Source organism: Bombus vosnesenskii, unplaced genomic scaffold (assembly GCF_011952255.1).
Source record: "Bombus vosnesenskii isolate JDL3184/JDL3185 unplaced genomic scaffold, Bvos_JDL3184-5_v1.1 scf7180000013266, whole genome shotgun sequence".
Classification (NCBI taxonomy): Eukaryota; Metazoa; Arthropoda; class Insecta; order Hymenoptera; family Apidae; genus Bombus; species Bombus vosnesenskii.
Window position 1 is genome coordinate 6,810,927 of NW_022882926.1, and position 18,451 is coordinate 6,829,377.

General features: G+C 40.2%; 1 protein-coding gene across 1 annotated transcript in view; it reads right to left on the minus strand.

The window, feature by feature from the left end:
- The window catches only part of LOC117243536 (dexamethasone-induced Ras-related protein 1), a 44,856-nt gene that overhangs the window by 2,475 nt on the left and 23,930 nt on the right, over positions 1 to 18,451 (minus strand). The window contains exons 2-4 of the mRNA XM_033511116.1: positions 12,869 to 13,155; positions 10,334 to 10,491; positions 163 to 352 (exon numbers count right to left, since the gene is read on the minus strand). Of these exons, the coding sequence (XP_033367007.1) occupies positions 163 to 352; positions 10,334 to 10,491; positions 12,869 to 12,912 (392 nt within the window). The 5' untranslated portion in view covers positions 12,913 to 13,155. The remainder of the gene's footprint in view (positions 1 to 162; positions 353 to 10,333; positions 10,492 to 12,868; positions 13,156 to 18,451) is intronic.

Sequence of the window (18,451 nt, forward strand, 5' to 3'; positions counted from 1 at the left end):
GCTTTAATGTTTTCTGTTAATGAAACTCTAGTCTACAAAACTAACAATGACGAATGCCCTCAAAAGCCGTGTTTGACAAAGAGTATAATTTTATTTACGTAGCAAATGGTAGTTTCACGTGATCGTTAATTGTACTTTAATTAACGCGTGCGTTGCACGTACTTTGTTTCCTTATCACATTTATTTCCGACGATGACCATAGGAACCTTCAAATTGAAGTGACTTTTGCTCCTGCTCTTGGTCGCGCTTTGGGTCGCGCTCACTTTAGTTTCCAGGATCGATTCACGCAGTCTGATGGCCTCCTCGAAGGATTCTCGACAGTCCAAACTGAACACCACCACGAACAGGTCTCCTGCGTTAGAAACGTGTTCGATGAGCATAAGAATCTACACGTTAGCCGAAGAAAACGTTGAAAAGAATCGTCGACGATTAGCGATAAGAAAGAAAAAAGATTTATCGTTTAAACAGAGTCACAGGAATAACTGTACGCTATAGGTGATTGCATAAATCTTGCTAACGACCATATTTAGGTTCTCGTGTGAAAAATCATCGTTACCTCTGCGACGAAGTTGAGGAGTGAACAAAAATTAGAATTTTAAAGCGGCGCGATTCCGAGGAAAGCGACACAAAATTTTTGTCAAGTATCGTTTATCTGTTCATGCTCTTCGTTCGCATGCAAATTATTCAGAGTCTTGTTAAAGCTGCAGCCTAGGTTCAGTTCCTACATCGCTGCCTCGAGTGCTGTACGTTGCCCTATCGGGGTGGATGCTATAAATTTTACAGAGTAAGACGATGAGTTAACTTTTTGTCAAACTTTTTACTCAAGTTCTTCGACAAAGCGAAACTGACCGTATCAGACAATGTTCAATTGTTAATGCTACGTACTTCGAGAAAAGAAGGAAGATTTAAATGATCGCGCGAATGTGCGTAATTGATTTCATGTAAATGTTTGCATATTCATTGTGCATAACTATAAACAGTAGTTAACATGTTCGAAATTTATGAATATTTATTTCAGCCTGTTTATTTTTATCATACCGAACACAGCTCGCGTACATACACGCATATATTCGTATGGTCTCTCGTTTCGCGATCGAGTTTTAACGAGTTTCCCTTCCGCTTAAAACCCTTGTGGAACAAAAGAACCGGCGCGGCGCGGCATCGCGTTGGCAAATCGATCGACTCGTTTGTCAATGGGCCAGGAAAGAGTTTCTGATTCCAGGTTTTTTCGAGTCCGTTGATCGAAAGTTTCCAAGAAGGTTTCTGGAGGTTTTTCGAGGTTGTGACCTCGGCAACAGTGGCATTAAAATGACAAAAACACCCCAGACCTCGCTCTACTTTTTTGCATCACGATGCAACTACTTTCCCCAGCGTTTTTCCAAGCGAACATGCCATCGCGTCTCTTCCAGTGATTTAAACGTACAACGTCCGTCCAGGCGAAAATTTGTAAACTCGTTATTTCGTGTTTCGCAAAAAGAGGTGGTAAAAGCGTGAGTTTGAACAGTGTGTATATCGAAGCACCAGTAGGATAATATCGAACCACGCGAATACGTAATACTGAACATTCTGTTTCTCCTGACTTTCATTCGTAGAAAATTCGAGGGTCGAAGTTTCCACTAGTGACGGATAACTTTCTGTTTTATTAGGCGATCTGAAAAGTTCGTGTCGCTTCTAACGCGCTGAGTCAATTACGTTTTTCTTCGAACTTTGCCTCGTATGTTTCGTACGTTTCTTTCATGCAAGTTGATAAAAATGTCACAGCACGAGAACGACCACAATTTTCGAATCGAAGGAGAATCGAGAGATTCTATAAAAAATTTGTTCGTATCTCTGTAACGTTCGCTGTGAAGAAAAATCTTGCAATACGCGGAAACCATTCAGAGACATGGCGATGAATTTTTTTAATAAGAAGAATACAAAAGTTTACAAAAGCGATATGAAAGGACGAGAAGAGTTTGTAAATGGAGGTGGATATTGTGTTCCGCTGTAAGAAAAGATACGGACTTGACGTTATAAAGTATCTAATATTTTATGAACTCTTTAGCAACGTACCGCCTTGTTTACGTTACGATGGAGCAGATGGCCATTTTCCTGCGTTATCTTACGGAAGTTTCTATTATTCGCGGCTAAACACAGCCAGTACGCAACGTTGATTATCGACCACAAATAACGGTAAAAATGAGCCGCGGAAGTGACGTTTAGAAGCTTTTATTTCGGTAGAACTCTCGGCCAGAAATTTGTTGGCCATGAAATCCTGAAATATCCTTCGGCTTTCAAGTACATTTCTCTCTTACGCGTTTTCACGACCACGCAATAGCCAAAGAACGGGCGAAGCCTCGCCCCTGAATTTCATTTCACGTTCCGGATGTTCTTTCCTCGGACGTCAGCTGCCTTGTTCAGCTCTCCTCTTTCGGAAGCGTGGCCCACGGAAAAAATTAACACGTCTAGACGAAAAAGAGGTAGTTACGAACGCGACCCGAATACGTAACGTCGGATTTCCTGGATAAATCTGTTATTCCGTCTCGTCTGAGGCAGACGTTGCTACAGCTACTTTTTGCTTCTGTTTTCTTAGAATCCGACTAATCGGTTTTCTTCAGCAAAAAAATGTTGGTCTTTTCTAACGACCACACGACGCGGTAATGATGGACAGACTATTCTGGGAAATATGATTTAAAAGACGGGATCTGTAATTTTATTACAACGCAAAGAGAGATCCTATTCTATCTTTTTATCTGCAACAAGTGTCCCCTTTTATATCTCTGTCGTGGAGAGGTGTTTGTAGATAGATATTCAATCGATTCGAGCGTCCGTAGTTATAATTTCTTTAAAAAGCACGAGCATCTGCGTATCGTAAATTGATCGACGAAGTATCTGAATAAAATGAACCTAATCTTCTACTCTATATCTTCATCCTTTCTTCGTTCCTTCAATGATTTACCATTTTACTCGTCAACGTACGACAGAACGAACTTATTCTTATTCCTCCATTTCAAAGAGACAATTTTCCATCGAAACTACTAGACGTGGATTACTCCTGAAGTAATACGACACGATACAATAATAACAAATACAATACGACAAAATAATACAATAATCCGGTAACTTGGTCTTCGAGTAACATCGCATCTAGTCAACGATTCATCTTGGTCACCGGTGTTGCAACATTAACTACAGGGACCAAACAACCGCGTCACCGGCGTTGCAACATTAACTACAGGGACCAAACAACCGCGACAGGAAGTTACATCCGTTCTGTACGTGACCGTATTTTCGTCTAAAATAACGTTACCGACGGCCGGATTCGCTAACTTTATGAAAGCTGGATACGAACAGAGGATGAACGTATTTAGCGAATCTTCCTTTGCAAGCCTGGCGCAAATTAATTTTGAAATAATTACGGGAACTATTGCCGCTCTGCATTTGCAATCCTTGTCTTCTTCCATTTTCCTTTCACTCGTAGCTATCGTATTCGCGGGTAGGCGAACGCGAATCTCTTATTTTTATGGTAACACCTATCAAGCTTTTCAACTTTCGCCAAGCGTGTACACCATTGCTGGAGCAGGCTGGTCGAGCGAAATCGACGTTAAGCCAATGTTGCGCCCGAATTTACTCGGCGTAGCGATGGTCGTCAATTGAATATCGACGTGGTAGCGTGACGAATGCGAATGGTCGCGAAAGTGATTGCGTCGATATACGATTTCAATGGACCACCGGTTGCGCCGAGAAGGAAATCGTTATCGTTGTCGAATATGACCTCTCCTGTAGGTTGCTCGAAAGTTGGTCGTGGTGTCGCGCCCCTACGACGTGATGCTGTGTACAGATTCCTGGCGAACGATAAGCGCCCTCGAGAACTCTTCGAGCTGGCCGTTACAGACGTCTTCTTCTCTTATCTCTTTGCAAATAGCTGCGGAGCTGGCCGGGATGATTTACTGCTCGATACTTTCGCTCGAGTTTCCAATTTCGTGTCGATAGATTCTTTCTAAGGACTAAAAAAAGAACAAAGAGGAAAGAAAAGAAAAAGAAAGAATCACACACAGAGAGAGAGAGAGAGAGAGAGAGAACTCTCTCAGGATGAAATAAGAACTCGATTGGAGGAGAAAAGAGTAAAGGGCGAGATGTTGTTTGTCTGACGTCAACAATTTCTTTCGCCAAATTTCACACGGCGATCGACTCTCGACAGACTGAGTGTATCTGGCACCAACGATTCGTAGTGTAATTTATTTACGACATAAAGGCAGTCGAAAGACAGAGGGTGGGGTCGAAAGAAATCCGTTTAACGAAACGTCGCGCTCTCCGGTTAATTAAAATGAAATTTTATCGCGATTAATTACAACAAAGACGGACAATTATGATCGACTAAGGACAGGATGGAGCCTGAAGTAGCCTGACAGTACCAAGTGAAACAGTTAACCGTGACAAACAATGATTCTCATCGAGGGATTTCGTTACACCTGAAGTCTACCCTATTCTTTTCTCTTCACCCTGGTCGTTCGCCTCGTCGACGAAAACGGATTCCTTTACTCGTTTTCGCCGTATCGAACTTTCTCCACGTCGGAACGCTCGGTTTGCTCGTGCGAGGAGCACTGTCGCCATTGTTTTCTTCCAGTGAAATATATGTCAGCCATTATGTCGGAAAGACCGCGTCCCGAATCAAAAGGAATTTTCCCCTTTGCTCGTGTCCTGCTGATGTTTAGTTCTTCATCGCTCTTGAATTCGGGTCTCAGTGCCCGCCTTAGAGCCCGTTTCGTGCTTGCAACTGCGTTAGACGCGTTCCATTTTATACGAGCAATTTCTTGCTCGTGACACCTCTTGTTCCATTGAATTTCTTCAAATTCTTGAATTTACGAGCATTTGTTCTTTGACAATGGAGGACCGTTATTATTCCCTGTCGTTTCGATTGTCCAACTATTTTAACTTTAGATTTATTTATCGAACTTTCGACTTCCAAGGAATTTAGCTGGATCAGTGGTGTGTTTAATTTATGGTAAGGTACTACATCGATGAATCAAAGGACTCTGGCTTTAGATACTTGGCTGGGAACACGGTAGAACGTTCGAGGGCTTCCGGCTGAAGCTTATCGAATAAGGTAGGACTGAGTCGAGGATTTCCAGTGTTAGATTATTGAAACACGTAGCGCTATGTTAAGAGCTCTCAATTTCACTTTATACTGGAATGCAACGCTACGTCAAAGACCTGGCTCTATTTCGCTCAAAGATGCAGTATTCTCGGTTTTCTCTGATTCTAACGTAAGTCTGGGATAGTTAAAAATTTTTGCACGCAATACATATGTACGAAAATGAATCATCCCCAAAATATAAATAACGTAATTTACATGCGTATTGTTATAAATCACGGAACGTTAGATCCGTGATCTGATATTGACCGTCTACGGTTTCCAATCGTAGGTTCAAAGCCGACTTTAACAACGGCTTTCGTGCAGCGTAATCTTGATGCCGGCCCGTGTAAGGGACTCGACCAACTTAATAACTACCTCCTTTTTTCTCCTATTTTGCATAGCCAGCGCGCTCGTGCGTCGCTCCGCAAATATTCGCATCGCGGCCATCTCTTGTACGAAAGCCTGCGAGGCACGTAGCGCTCGTATAACTGGTGGAGATCAAATTTTTCAGTGGAAAACTGGAAGCTCCGATACAAAGCATTCGCTCGTTCGTTCAGACAGAATATTTGACAACAGTACACCAATTGCTTTTATCCTGGAATTTACTTCCGTGTTTCAAGTTGCCTTTTCTTTTATTTTTTTAAGTTGTTTTTCCTCTTTATCGCAAAAAGGTCTTCAAGACAAGGTCCACAGGTTTTATTTACTTGCACGACGTGCGTTTTGTTTTATCACCTTTGACACGTCGACGCGGCGTGGCGAAGAAATTTGGTTTACAGCGCCTCTCTTCCTGTTTTCCGGTTTGTTGGTTTTCGTTCAGCTAGTTCATAACTCGATATCTTTCCCCTCATCCGATAAAACCGCTGCTCTTCTCCCTCGTCATCCTCAGAGTCGCTATATTTTTACGTTTCTTTTCATTTAGTATTTTCTCTTATCCTCTGCCTTCCAGAATCAGCATTTCCATTTTTACACCACCAGCTCGATTCCTCCGCATCGCATCCTGCCTTATCGTTCATTCCCCCTATACTTTTTGCACTTGTGGCAAAATGTCCCGTACGGTTTACGAAAGAGCCAAATTTTCCGCACGACTTTCGTCGCGATTCTATCTATGAAACCTTCTACTGAAATTGACTTCCTCACGTTATTACCTTGCTAGTTCCATGGTCGACGACATTCCCTTATCGTATTGCTCCTTTATGTAAAGTATTGGTCACGTATATAATGCGTTACCCATGGCCTCAATAAAAGTTCATAAGTAATTCCATAAATACCATGGTATAATTTATTTAGAAATAAATAATACCAAACAGATAATAGGAAAAAATGGTACTTGCTGATAGTCGTGATTTATTATAATACCATCCTATGTAAGAAATATAAAAACATCAGCTATCTAACTTCATTTTCTTTCAATCTTCAGGTAATATTCGGTTCAAGAACGTAAGAGACTATTTTATGTACAGAAAGGATATTCTCAATAGTAGTAAACAGATTCTAAATCGAAGTCTATAGAATATATAGAGTCACTTGATCGATGCTGTTGTGCTATAGTCTAGGTCCTGTAGTACAGGTATTTGGCACGACACATTTTTGTGTTATACATACGACGATATTTTTACGAAATTCTATAAGCACTAATACACGACGTATACTTTATAACAAATCCTAAATGCATCTGCACAAATGACTGCACTTTTAATGTATATAAAATTCCGTAAACATTTATGGGCCACATCTTTTCATTCCAATTGTTTCAGAAATGTTCGGAAATGGACTGCAAATGTGGAATTCATGGCCGTTATAATCTGCTACGCGGTCGTTAAAATTTATGTATCGTGCCATTTTCCGTTCATAATAGTTCTTTATGTATTGTCGTCGCCTTAGTTGTAAATGCACGTCGAATTTATTAAACGAAATTAGCTCATAATTTATTAATTGATCGATTCTATCGTGTAGCCTTCAGGAGATCCATTAAATATGATTTAATCCTTCGACAAAGTCTTTTTTACCTAACATTTTTATTTCTGTAAAATATTCGAGCAATTAAACACGTTGAATTCCGCTTGCTAAGGATTATAAGGAACCCTATTTACGTATATTGTCATTCGCAGTCCCCGTTGCTTGATAAACTCTATTGTCACGAAAAATTGCGTGACTGCTAACTAAATATTGGTTTTCCGGAATATTTTGGGTAACTCAGTTTTCTCGAATTTTAATTTTCCGACGTTCTTTCGCGGGAAAATGGGTTACGATGCATTAATGCGATATCCATGGAAAAATAGTGGAGCTCAGGGACTCGCTTCGAAATTCAAATCCCAATCTACTTGGCCGTACGGAAAGCGTTACAGTTCAACCTGTTAGCAAGATTTTCGCCAAGACCTTCCGATTTTTGTGGATATTTTCCGTGCGCGGAAACCTTCGGCGAATTTTTCAAAGAAGAAAACGATTTGCAGACGAGAAATAAGTTTTATTCGTACGAGGATCGGATGGCGAATCATGTATATAATCATCGGTGAGACTGTTGCAACGTTATTTGTTGCATGTCCACACACGCTGTACTTTGTAATTAGTTGCGTGCATGATAATTACGCTGGAGTAAATTATTCGGTGCCTTGGGCGATATTTTACGAAGAGATAAACAGGTTACCGTTACGTTTTCATTAATCATATCAAACGAGTGTGGTTAAAAGGGTAAATATCGCGGAATTCGTCGATTTAGAAGCGTAGAATTTAGCCACGAGATCGTGGCAGGTACTCGACCCTATTTTATAATTGTATTTTTCTTTATCTTGTTTTATTTGCATAAAAATCTAAGTTCCTGAAATTAAATTCAAATTTTTCCCTAGAATAGGCGGAAGTCTGTCATAAAGATGTTATAGGAATAAGGTCACGTAGGTTATTTGAGGTCATGTTAAAAATATTTTGTCGGATGTCATTTAAAGCTATATCGAAGTCCGAAAGATCACTTTAGGTCGTATCAAAGCCTGAGAAAGGTCATTTAAGGCCCAATCAAAGTGAGGAAGGTCCTTTCAGGTTGCATCAAAGTTTTAGAAAGGTCATTTTATACCATGTCGACTTTGTTGGAGCTCTGACAAAATTGTGCCGTGATTTGACAAGCATCATCGACGATCCTACGAACATAGTTCGAACCGTATTTCTTTCGATCGTAAAGGAAATCCACGAACAAATCGAAATACATCGTTCGGTTGATTTAGCGAGCGAAAGTAGCGAGTATTTTGCAGGCTTACCGGAATGGCTTACGTAAATTCGATAATTTCTAGAGCGGATGTTATCGGACGTTCACATGGTGGCCGTACGATGCAAACACGTGACGCGTGCGTGCGGTTTAAAACCGAATGTGATCAATACGCGTACGCACATCTCTAGGTCCGTGTGTACGCTCGTCACGTGCATCATACGTGATGCAGATACATTTTTTTTTTGCGAGATCGTAATTGCAGATTTATCGAATCATTCGTATGGGTGCCGCGACCATTTTACATCCACAGGATTTCTCGATAACTACGGGTCTGGTTGGTTTCCTCCGACTTGCAGCGAAATTCCGTCAAACCTCGTGCGTGCGTGTCTATTCGGGTCAGAAGTCGCGTGCACGAGGGAACGTCGGATAGCAACGCGAATAGCATGCTAATTAAAAATTAATTAGAACAGGGAAAGAAGGAACGAAGGGAGTGTGCACAGAGCGTTATTAGTTTCGCCTCTGCGATATTTCATGGCAATCGTGACACAATGTATATCACTCTTGTCAGTCCACGTTTCCCTTTTCGTTCTAGTATGGCATATTTCTCGCAAGGCCGCAGCCCCGTGTAAATATCGATTCGGCCAGTTTTACAAAATTGTGGAGGACATCGGTAGAAGCATAGCGCGCGTCAACGATCTCGCGTGTGTACTCGAAAACGTCAAGCGGATGTTGCCATGGGGTTTTCGCGCTAGAATAAGCCGAAATCTGTTCGGGTTATATGCGATGATGTGCCGTTCTTTGCGGCTGGCTGTTTATAAGCTACCGATATTTCGGGATTCGATCAAGCGTACATTGAAACTTTGCCGGAACTTCACGTAGTTGCGAACCTGTGCTGGAAGAAACGATACTCAACAAGTTGTCGAGATAACTGCTCCCAGGAAGCGGCTGTATCTAAGATCTACACCTACGGCGATACACATACAAGATTCACGACTATCCTTCAATATTGATTCGCTTGAAGATCAACGAAACATGATCGACCAGCTACGAATAGATGGAAGCTTTATCAGAATTTTCACCGGCTGTTTTTCAATTAATATAACGTTGTTGCTACTTGTTCGTTAGCGTTTAAACACGCTGCGCGAATATCATAATTGATATCGCGGTACGATGAATTATTATCATATCTCACATTGTCAGATATATAACGCGATTTATAACGGTTCCTAGCATTAAATCATCCTTATTTACAACGTAACACAGATAGATCCTTATTATTCTACCAAGATAAAGGAAGTAAGACGTGCGTGTATAATTCAATTTCAAAATGAACGGGCTTGAGTTAGAATTATGTTTCAATCTTATGAAAAGATAATACAGTCATCTCAAAACGCTACGTTAAAATTTCGGCCGTTGCAAAGATATAGAAAATGTTGTTCGAAGCGTAGTTACGTAGCGTGGCTAACGTAGATTAATTTTCCAGGTTTCGCTTGGCAACTTCTCGTCATTCTTCCTCGTTATCTGTCACTCATTTTCCCTAAAATCACCCCTCGCCCTTTCTTTAGTCCCTCGAGAATTGGTCTGCTCTGTCAAGCTGTTCGTAAGCTTGTCGCTGATAAATCGAACGCAATCTTGCAAGTGAAGACCATACGCCACTAACGGTCATCCTTCGGTTCGATCGTAAACCTCACCCTCTCTGGCGGTGAAAGCCGTTTGCTTGCATTTGACGGTTATTGTCACGTGGTTATCATCGCTGTTTCGCATTAATCTGTCTCTATAGACGACAGTGTAACTGCAGGCATTTCAACGGCATGTTTGGAAACGTTCGTCGTCGACTGGTAAAATATTTACTTTTCCTCTTATACCTGGTTACACGCGTCGCCACGATTAAAGTCCGACCGTACGTGTACTCTCAAAGTTCTATCTATTTAATTAGGCAAATGTGAATATATGTATTCCTGGAAAATGATCGAGTCGTCTTTTCTTCGTTCACTTTCGTGGTCGTAGGTTGATCGACTCACCTGTTAGGAAGGATAATCGACGCATCGCGGGAAACGGATGGTTGCCGCTCGTGTCCAGAAGATCGAGCTGATGAACCTCGCCTTTAATCCTGTACAGCTTTCGATGGAAATCCTCGATCGTTGGTGTGTAACTCTCTTCGAACTTGTTGGACAAAAATCTGCAATGAAAATCATTCCGTATTATGCTTTGCTTACCGTGGATTCTGACCAACCGTCATTTTGACGAATATGTTTATTTTGCAGTTAAATATATGTATATTGATTTTCACGAGTGTATGTGTTTTAGTCTTCAAATATTTCATTTGTCAGAACGACGGTTTGTCAAAACATACATCCGCTGTAATCATTGCGTTACGCGAGGTTTTACATAACAACTTTTCTAATGACCCATAAAGTCGGTAAATGTATAAAAATCTATTTACATATTTCTAACAAATTTCATTTCCAATTGAATATTTTCTCTCGGACGCTGTTACATCGCTTTTCACAGCAGCGACAGCAACATGGATTATATTCGAACGGAATTAAATCGTTTGTCCTATTAGCGGCGAGAGCGAGCGCAAAGCGGAGGCTGGCTTTGCTGTTCGATCACGCGGAACATTTCGAATTCGTTTTCACGATTTTCCCTCATCAAGTCTTGTATCGTAGTTCGATGTTTTCCGCGTCGTTTATCGTAAAAATTGCACTCTGATGCAATAATGATTTCATCGGAAGAATTATAAAACGTAATAATTGCAATATTAATTCCGTTATGCACGTTTGCTCGATGCTCGATTTAAAATTAATAATCAGCGGTGTAACTCGAATGCCTTGAATGTTAAACGCGTTACGAAAATATCAGACGACGAACGGTTGATGGAATGATTAGAAATTGGGCGCGAAACTGCAGCTGCGAGGCCATTAAACAGCTAGCGTGGAAACGCGTGGAAACTAGAGACAATACGTGCCGCATTATTATCCATTAAGGTTATTCTTGTCGGATTGGGAACTCGATTCGAGTTGAATATGGAGGCATATGGAGCATATAGAAGTCGTTGTTTAGAAACGAATTTCGCTATTATCTGTGAAAGACGTTAACGAGCACATTACAACGCCGCGGTTCAACGTGCGTTGAAAGTACCATGGAATATTTCCGATTTAAACCGAAGAAATTCTAGACGAAATTCAATCACATAGAAGCTGTCACGGTCTAGTAAATCAGTGACACGTTTTCTGTCAGTGTCCACTTTCTCGCCGCGGGTTAAAAATATCGCCCTGTTAAAAGCTTTCTGGTTTTGGGGCGAAAGCGAGCCGATACGCTTAGATTTCGCTCATGGCAGCCTTGTATCGTCGTCCAACCGATCGGTGCTGTTGCGGTAAAGTGTCAAATATTGTACTTTTTGTGGTGAATATCGATCGTAGATGTTTGTTTCTGCAGTTTTGAAACAGCTTTGTAGATTTATGGCCGTAAGTAAATTACTCGACAGTCTGCTGTAGCCACATTTTCATTTCTAGTAGGACATTTTCAACGAAGGAGTGGTTCCCAACGGTACCTCGTAGAGTGACCATCGTGTTTTAATTTATTTGATGTTAAAATATTTGCCACAGGCTCCAAGCATTTTAATATTTTAAAGCCATAAGACAAACTGTGCGATACTCTCATAAACCTAAAAGAACCTTTAATATGAATTAAGTTTTTAATTCTTCATCGTACAACGCTTGAGTCTAGAAACGCGACCGATAAATTAAGACGAGACTTGACAGAACCGGGCATCGGATTTATGCATATTCTCGTTCTCCATGTCGAGTTTCCATCCAGGTGATACTTTTTAAGCTGAAAGCGATACACGTTTGCTGTCGCTGATGAAAGATACAAGGCCGTGGTATTCAACGATGGAATTGGCCATCTTTGGATCGCGACACGGAAACTACACGTAAGCTTTGCGTTCTAAAAGATCATTATCATCGTCGTATAAATCGTCTTCCCATTACAGAAGTAAAAACGGAAAATATTTGTATTTTTCGCCATGTTGTCTGCGAAATAAAAGCTCCTATTCGTACGACAGCCAATTTTAACAATTCTCCGATCAAGTTTTAGCAATTCTTGAAAAAGAGATTCGCGGTAAGACGAACGCTTCTACCAACGTATTTATGCTTTTGCTTAGCAATTTAACGCAAAGAGAATAAGGCTGTAAAAATTCAAATTCCTCATGAAAAAATATTCTTGTAGTAGACGACTGACTTCCAGTTCTCCCTACCACTCCGTTCTCAAGCATCGCATTTTCTACCAAGGGGAAACATCTTCATACATTCATAAGCAACAAAGCTGCTTCCATTTGAATGCTTCACTCCCACGTGGTTACATTGTCTCTGAAGGGTTAATATAAGTCAGCATGGAACAGCATCTCTCTCCATATTCAAGAGAGAGAGGGAGAGAGAGAGAGAGAAAGAACTAGAATCGTTTCTGCTTTGTAGTGGGTGAAAAGAAATAAAAGAACCGACCACTTTATCCGGAATCTATGATTATAGCGGCGAAAAGGAAAGGGTAAGAGTTACCGTGCTACAATGGCAGTTTTGCCAACCCTCGCGCTACCGAGCATAACCAAACGGTAGCAATTGCGCGGGGGTGGTTTGCAGGCATCCTCCTGCGAGGACGTAGACGCTGGACTAGGGCTGACTGGGATCGGAAGGATGCCATCCTCCGAGCCTGAGGGCCCCTCCAATTCGGGGCCCGCCTGTGCTCCCCTTCGACCTCGATTGATTCGTTGCTCAGCCTCCTCTGGTGCACTTCCGCTTCTGCACAGCCTCTGCGCGCAGCACACGAATCGGCCGCACGCCTCCAGCTGAAATAAAATGTTCTAAGTGAGTAAATATGTTGGAAGACCCTGTAACGTAGCGCGTGAAAGGACGAGGAATATAATAGCGCGTGGTAGAATATTCGAAGAGATTCTGTTGAAGGTGATTCTTCGAATCTCCGCCCATCGAATTAGGATCACGTATGATTTTCAATATCTGTTAGAATTTTTATTGAACGTTTACGTGTTGAATATTCCAATTGAACCGAGATGGTCTTATAAAGAAAAATGGATTACCATAGCGGCGTTATTTTTATTGCGATCAGCGATGTTTCGAGAATGACATTCCGCGCCTTGCTTTTTATCGTTTGCACAACATTCCACGGGGTTTGCCTTGCGTGCCACGGCAAAGGCCATTCAACAGGGAGGAGTACTGAAAAAGCGATTTTCAAACAGAAAATGAAGTAAAGCATGAAACTGTATAGTCGGCGCGTTTGATCTCGCCTCGCTAACCGAAAAATCCAAATTCGTTTATCGAGCGGTCATGCAATGCGGAACTCGATTTGTTTTTACCTTGTATTGTTTAAACATTTATGTAGATGTATTTAAATTCACAATATTTGTTTAACTTATTTTTAGTAGGTTGTATACAGAGAGAAGAAGGATCGATATTTGCATTAAATTCGAGCGAATACTCTTCTTGCGTTAAAACACACGTGTCGAGAAGTAAACACGTTTTAGTAGGTTCGCAAACATTCCACCGTTAAATCAATGATTTTTCAAATACCACATTCAAATATCACACCCCCTCCGTTATGTGAAATTTCTCCACGCGCGGTAAAAATATCGCTGGATATGAATATTTAATTCGAACGTTCATTATTTCTACGTAAAATTCATTGGAAAATTGAGAATATGAAGATAATATGAGACGAAGTTTTATTCAATAATCAGTTCTTTTATCGTCATTGTACAAACGTGACGTGCGTAAAATTTGTTCAAATTGATACAACTAATCAGTTATTTCTTCCTTGTTTTATTAAAACGAAAACAAAAATTTATAAAATTTTTTCTTGCCTACGGGTATAACATTTCAAGAAAATTACGAGTACCGTAAAGATTGAGTTACAAAACGGTTATCACAAAAAATGAAATAAAATTTTTTTTATTAAAATATATTTTGTCTAATCGGTAGGTTTTGCAGAAATATCGACAAGATCGTATTTCGCGTGTACCGGAAGTGTCGAATTCTCATAGAAGACGTCAACACCAATGGGCAAATGTTAATACGAAACGTGATACGGTTTCTTTTAGTGAACATGATACGATAGAATCGGGTATCCGGAATGTCGAGGTAAATTCGTGTCGTGTATTCTCTTTAGATTTGATGTGACAGATTTTTATGTGTTACCTGCACGCAATTGAGCATGCGTAACCGAAGTTGTGTTTCGCTAGTATGTACCGGAAAGTTTGTTAAATTTCACACAACGCTATTTGCGTCCCCAGTTGAATAAAATGACACACATTTATTTTCTGGGATTTAATCGAGGTTTTTTCCCTTATTGATAACTTTTCAAAAGCATTTCACATATATTACGCAAATCCCTTTATTTAAATTTAATTAAAAAATTGCTCAAAATAAATTTAAAAAATTTTCTGTGCGTTCGTTCTTAGATTATTTTAACAAACACGAGTAAAAGAAAAATATTGAAAACAAGAGAGAAGTTTTTCAAAAAAATTGTTTTGATCTCTTTTTCAGTCATTTCATACAACGTAATTTAAAAGAAACTCAGGACTCGAATGGCCTCGCTACTTACTGCAACGTGCATCAATTTCCAAATGTATAACAAGTAATGTTGACATACCGCGAGTACGATATTTGCTCACAGTTTTAATTGTTCTTTTAGATTCTGTGGCATTCATCAACGAATGGCAATCGTTCAACGTAACACTGTTCTCCGATTCACGTTAACGAAGACCATCGCGATCATCGATGTAGTTGTTTAATTGGAAAAGGTTTCACTTACTGTGTATTATCGATTGGAAATGTATGTTTGTTGAAAATGACGTAGGTGAATGTTTTCACGAGTGGTTGTATCGCAAGCATAGCAAGAAATCAACGAAAATGAGAATTTTCAAAAAAAAAAAAAAAAAAAAAAAGAGAAAAAAAATGACCGATAAAAACGCCGAAAATGACATTTTAGAAATATTTCCACTTAGAATGATTATATGAAAAATTATAGAAATATCGGTTTCCGTATAAACGATAATTTGATCATCGTGTCCCGCGTTCCATTGAAACGACGAATAGTTCAACGAAACGATGAATTAGTTCATAACAGAAATAGAAGAATTCTATGACGAATAATGGTTATCGATATTTTATTCGCGTGTAGTTAGGGGAATACAGATTTTTATATTATCGAAATTTTTCTTGCAGTGATTTCTTTTTTAACATTTTGTTGAATCGAATTTGTTAGATTCTTTATACATTCACAAAGAAATATTTGGTTCGTCCCACTTTCATGATTTCCATATGAATTTGCGGCGTTATCGTGCAATATTCTCTAATAATTCCATTTGATGTATATGTCTATTACTTATTTAGATGGAACGATTAATTCGCATCGATTGCAAAATTGCTATAATTTCGTTTTACTAGCTATCCGATAATCTCGAGACACGATTATCGACGAAGCGACCAAACATCGTTTCCGTTAATTTCAATAATTAACCAAGCCACGATGCCTGACGTAAACCGAATCAAATAATTTGCGACATGACCTATCCTAACACGGTCAACCTGGTCCACTGTTCGTCGTTTCAGACGAGCGTCATTCTTACGGTTCCTGAGTACCCCATTTCCTTTGTTAACATTCAGAATTTTGTAAAATTCGCGGACTTCTACAATGGAATTAAACGAAGAAATAAAGATGAAACGGAAACAACAGGATAAACTTGTACGTGATAGTTCGAGAAAAAAAAGGAGAAGGTCGATTCTTCATTTTTGGAAACTTTCCTCCGTTAGGGCCTTTGTCTTTCGTCTCTAAACAGTTGTTCTAATAACCGTAGTGCCGTGGAAAACGTAATTCTGTTGACAGCGTCTCGAAATTCGTTCCAAAAAAGGAAACAGCATCTCTCGAGGCTGGAAACGTTGTATCATCACGGTTAAATGGAATACCAAACATTTTTTTCTACACGGACAAGGAAAAACGAAGAAAAAGTTAGAAGGGCACGAGGGTGTTATTAATCATTTGGCTAAATATCGTAGCCCGTGCTATCGAGCATCTCTGAGAGGAAGTTTTTAAAGGTTTTCCCATCTTGCTTCACAAACATAGAGATCAAGGGAAAAAAAGTCTCCCTTCGATTTTCTTTTCCGCCCTTCCGTGCTATGCCTGGCGTCCGCGTAAAAAATTATAAGTCTTCATCGTCTTTCTCGACACGCCATGTCGCTTTACGTAACGGATTTTCCTGGATCAACTTTCTCTGGCTTTCCTTTTTCCCCTTTCCGATCGGGTCAAAGTTGAAAAGCTATTCGTCTTTTTAAAAATCGCGCTCGTAGGAACGTGGAATACATGCAACTCGATATTTCCCAATACGAAACATCCGGTTTAATTCGTCGTGACAGAAACAGGGAAACCACGTTCCGGAATTGCGAGGAGATCCCGTCGAGTGCTCGTTTTGCAAAATTTCGAAAACATTTTTATTCTTATTTACAGAATCCGTAGAGACCCGTTTTTCGTAACTGTTTTACTAAATTCGATGAATTCGAACGAGAATGTCGGAGGAACGCGGTGCGTCGGGCAGAAAGTTTCGTGAAATGTGGTCGTAACTTCGTGGACGGATACCGTATACGGACATAGTTAAAAGAAAACGGCGTCTATAAATACTTTTCCCTTGCAACCTCTGTTCCTATGTTGTAATCGCGGTTCTACCGGCGAATCAATTAAAATATCGCCTTCGTTGTTTGGAATTTCACGATTAAATGGGACTTCCACTTCCAAGTTTTACTTTCGAGTTCATATTTATCGACAAAACTAACTATACAACTTGTACAATGTTTTCGAAACTTGCAACCACTTTCATAACGGAATGTAGGCAATTTATACCTATTGACCTATGCTCCACAAAATCCAGTATCCATCTCCGTGTCCCTCCATTTCTGGAAACTCTATCATCGCCAATTGCTTCGTTTCTTCCCTTCGTTCATCGATAGGCTTTCGTCGAACTGCATAAGGCGAGAATTAAAAAAAAAAGGCGTCATCTGTACTCTGCAACGCAGAAACCCGGCTTTGCAACGCGTTGGTAGATTCGTCCCAGTTTGCTTTAACGAGCGCGATAAAATTGTACACACAGGCTCGTGTAATATGCAAATAACAAAGTGCGGAAATAAAAAGAACGAAAGCGAAAGAAGTTAGGACGAAAAAGAGAGAAGCACCCCAGCGCGATTTTTTATTCGGTCGTAACTCCATTAATTAACGACAAGACGGGCCGAGTTGCGGGGCAAATGGATGGTCCGCAGGCACGAAGAAATTTGATTATGTTCGATTGGCACGGTCTCCAATTACCGCGCGCAAAAAGATCTGTTCGAATAAAGTGTATAATTAAACGTTACGAGCAAAAAAGAATTGGACGAATATTTCCTTCAAGGGAGAGAAGGTTCCGAGGAGCGAATATTTTCACGTATCGACGCCAGTCCTATTCGACTAAAAGCTTTTACCTGACGTCCATACTTGCGGCAACGAACGAATCGCATCCGTAAATAATTCAAATCGCGCGTGACCCGCTTGGTAAACGTGAAAAAGTAACGAACAATAGCGAAAAGTCACGACTGGTTTACTGAACTTTATTCACGCGCTATTTTGTTTCTCATACTAACCATATTTTTTTGGAATATTTTTCTCTCAGGCATAGCAGACAGGACAATAAAGTTCGGAGGGTCGCGGCTGGATATCGATTTATAAGTTTTTTAGAGAAATTTGGTGGTACAGGTTTCAGTTAAGGTGGAAGTTTACGGAACAAAATTTACATATCTAAAAATGTTTAATATTTCTGCTTTAAATGGTGTTGGGAACATCATTCTTTCTTTTATTGTTCCTTTTATTATCAATTACGTTAATGTACTAGCATTCGTAATGACTTTCCAAGTACTTTTGTTCTTTGTTTAACATCGAGACTTCGGGCGCTGTGTCCCGATAAGTGGTTCGAGATCCTTCGTACAAATGGGTTTCTTCATTTGTATTGTATACACTGTGAGTCGGTTAAGTCGTCACGCAAACGCGAACGCACACTTTATTTTGATTTATACGGTCATTTCGAGCGCGATGCGATCAGGATTGCACGA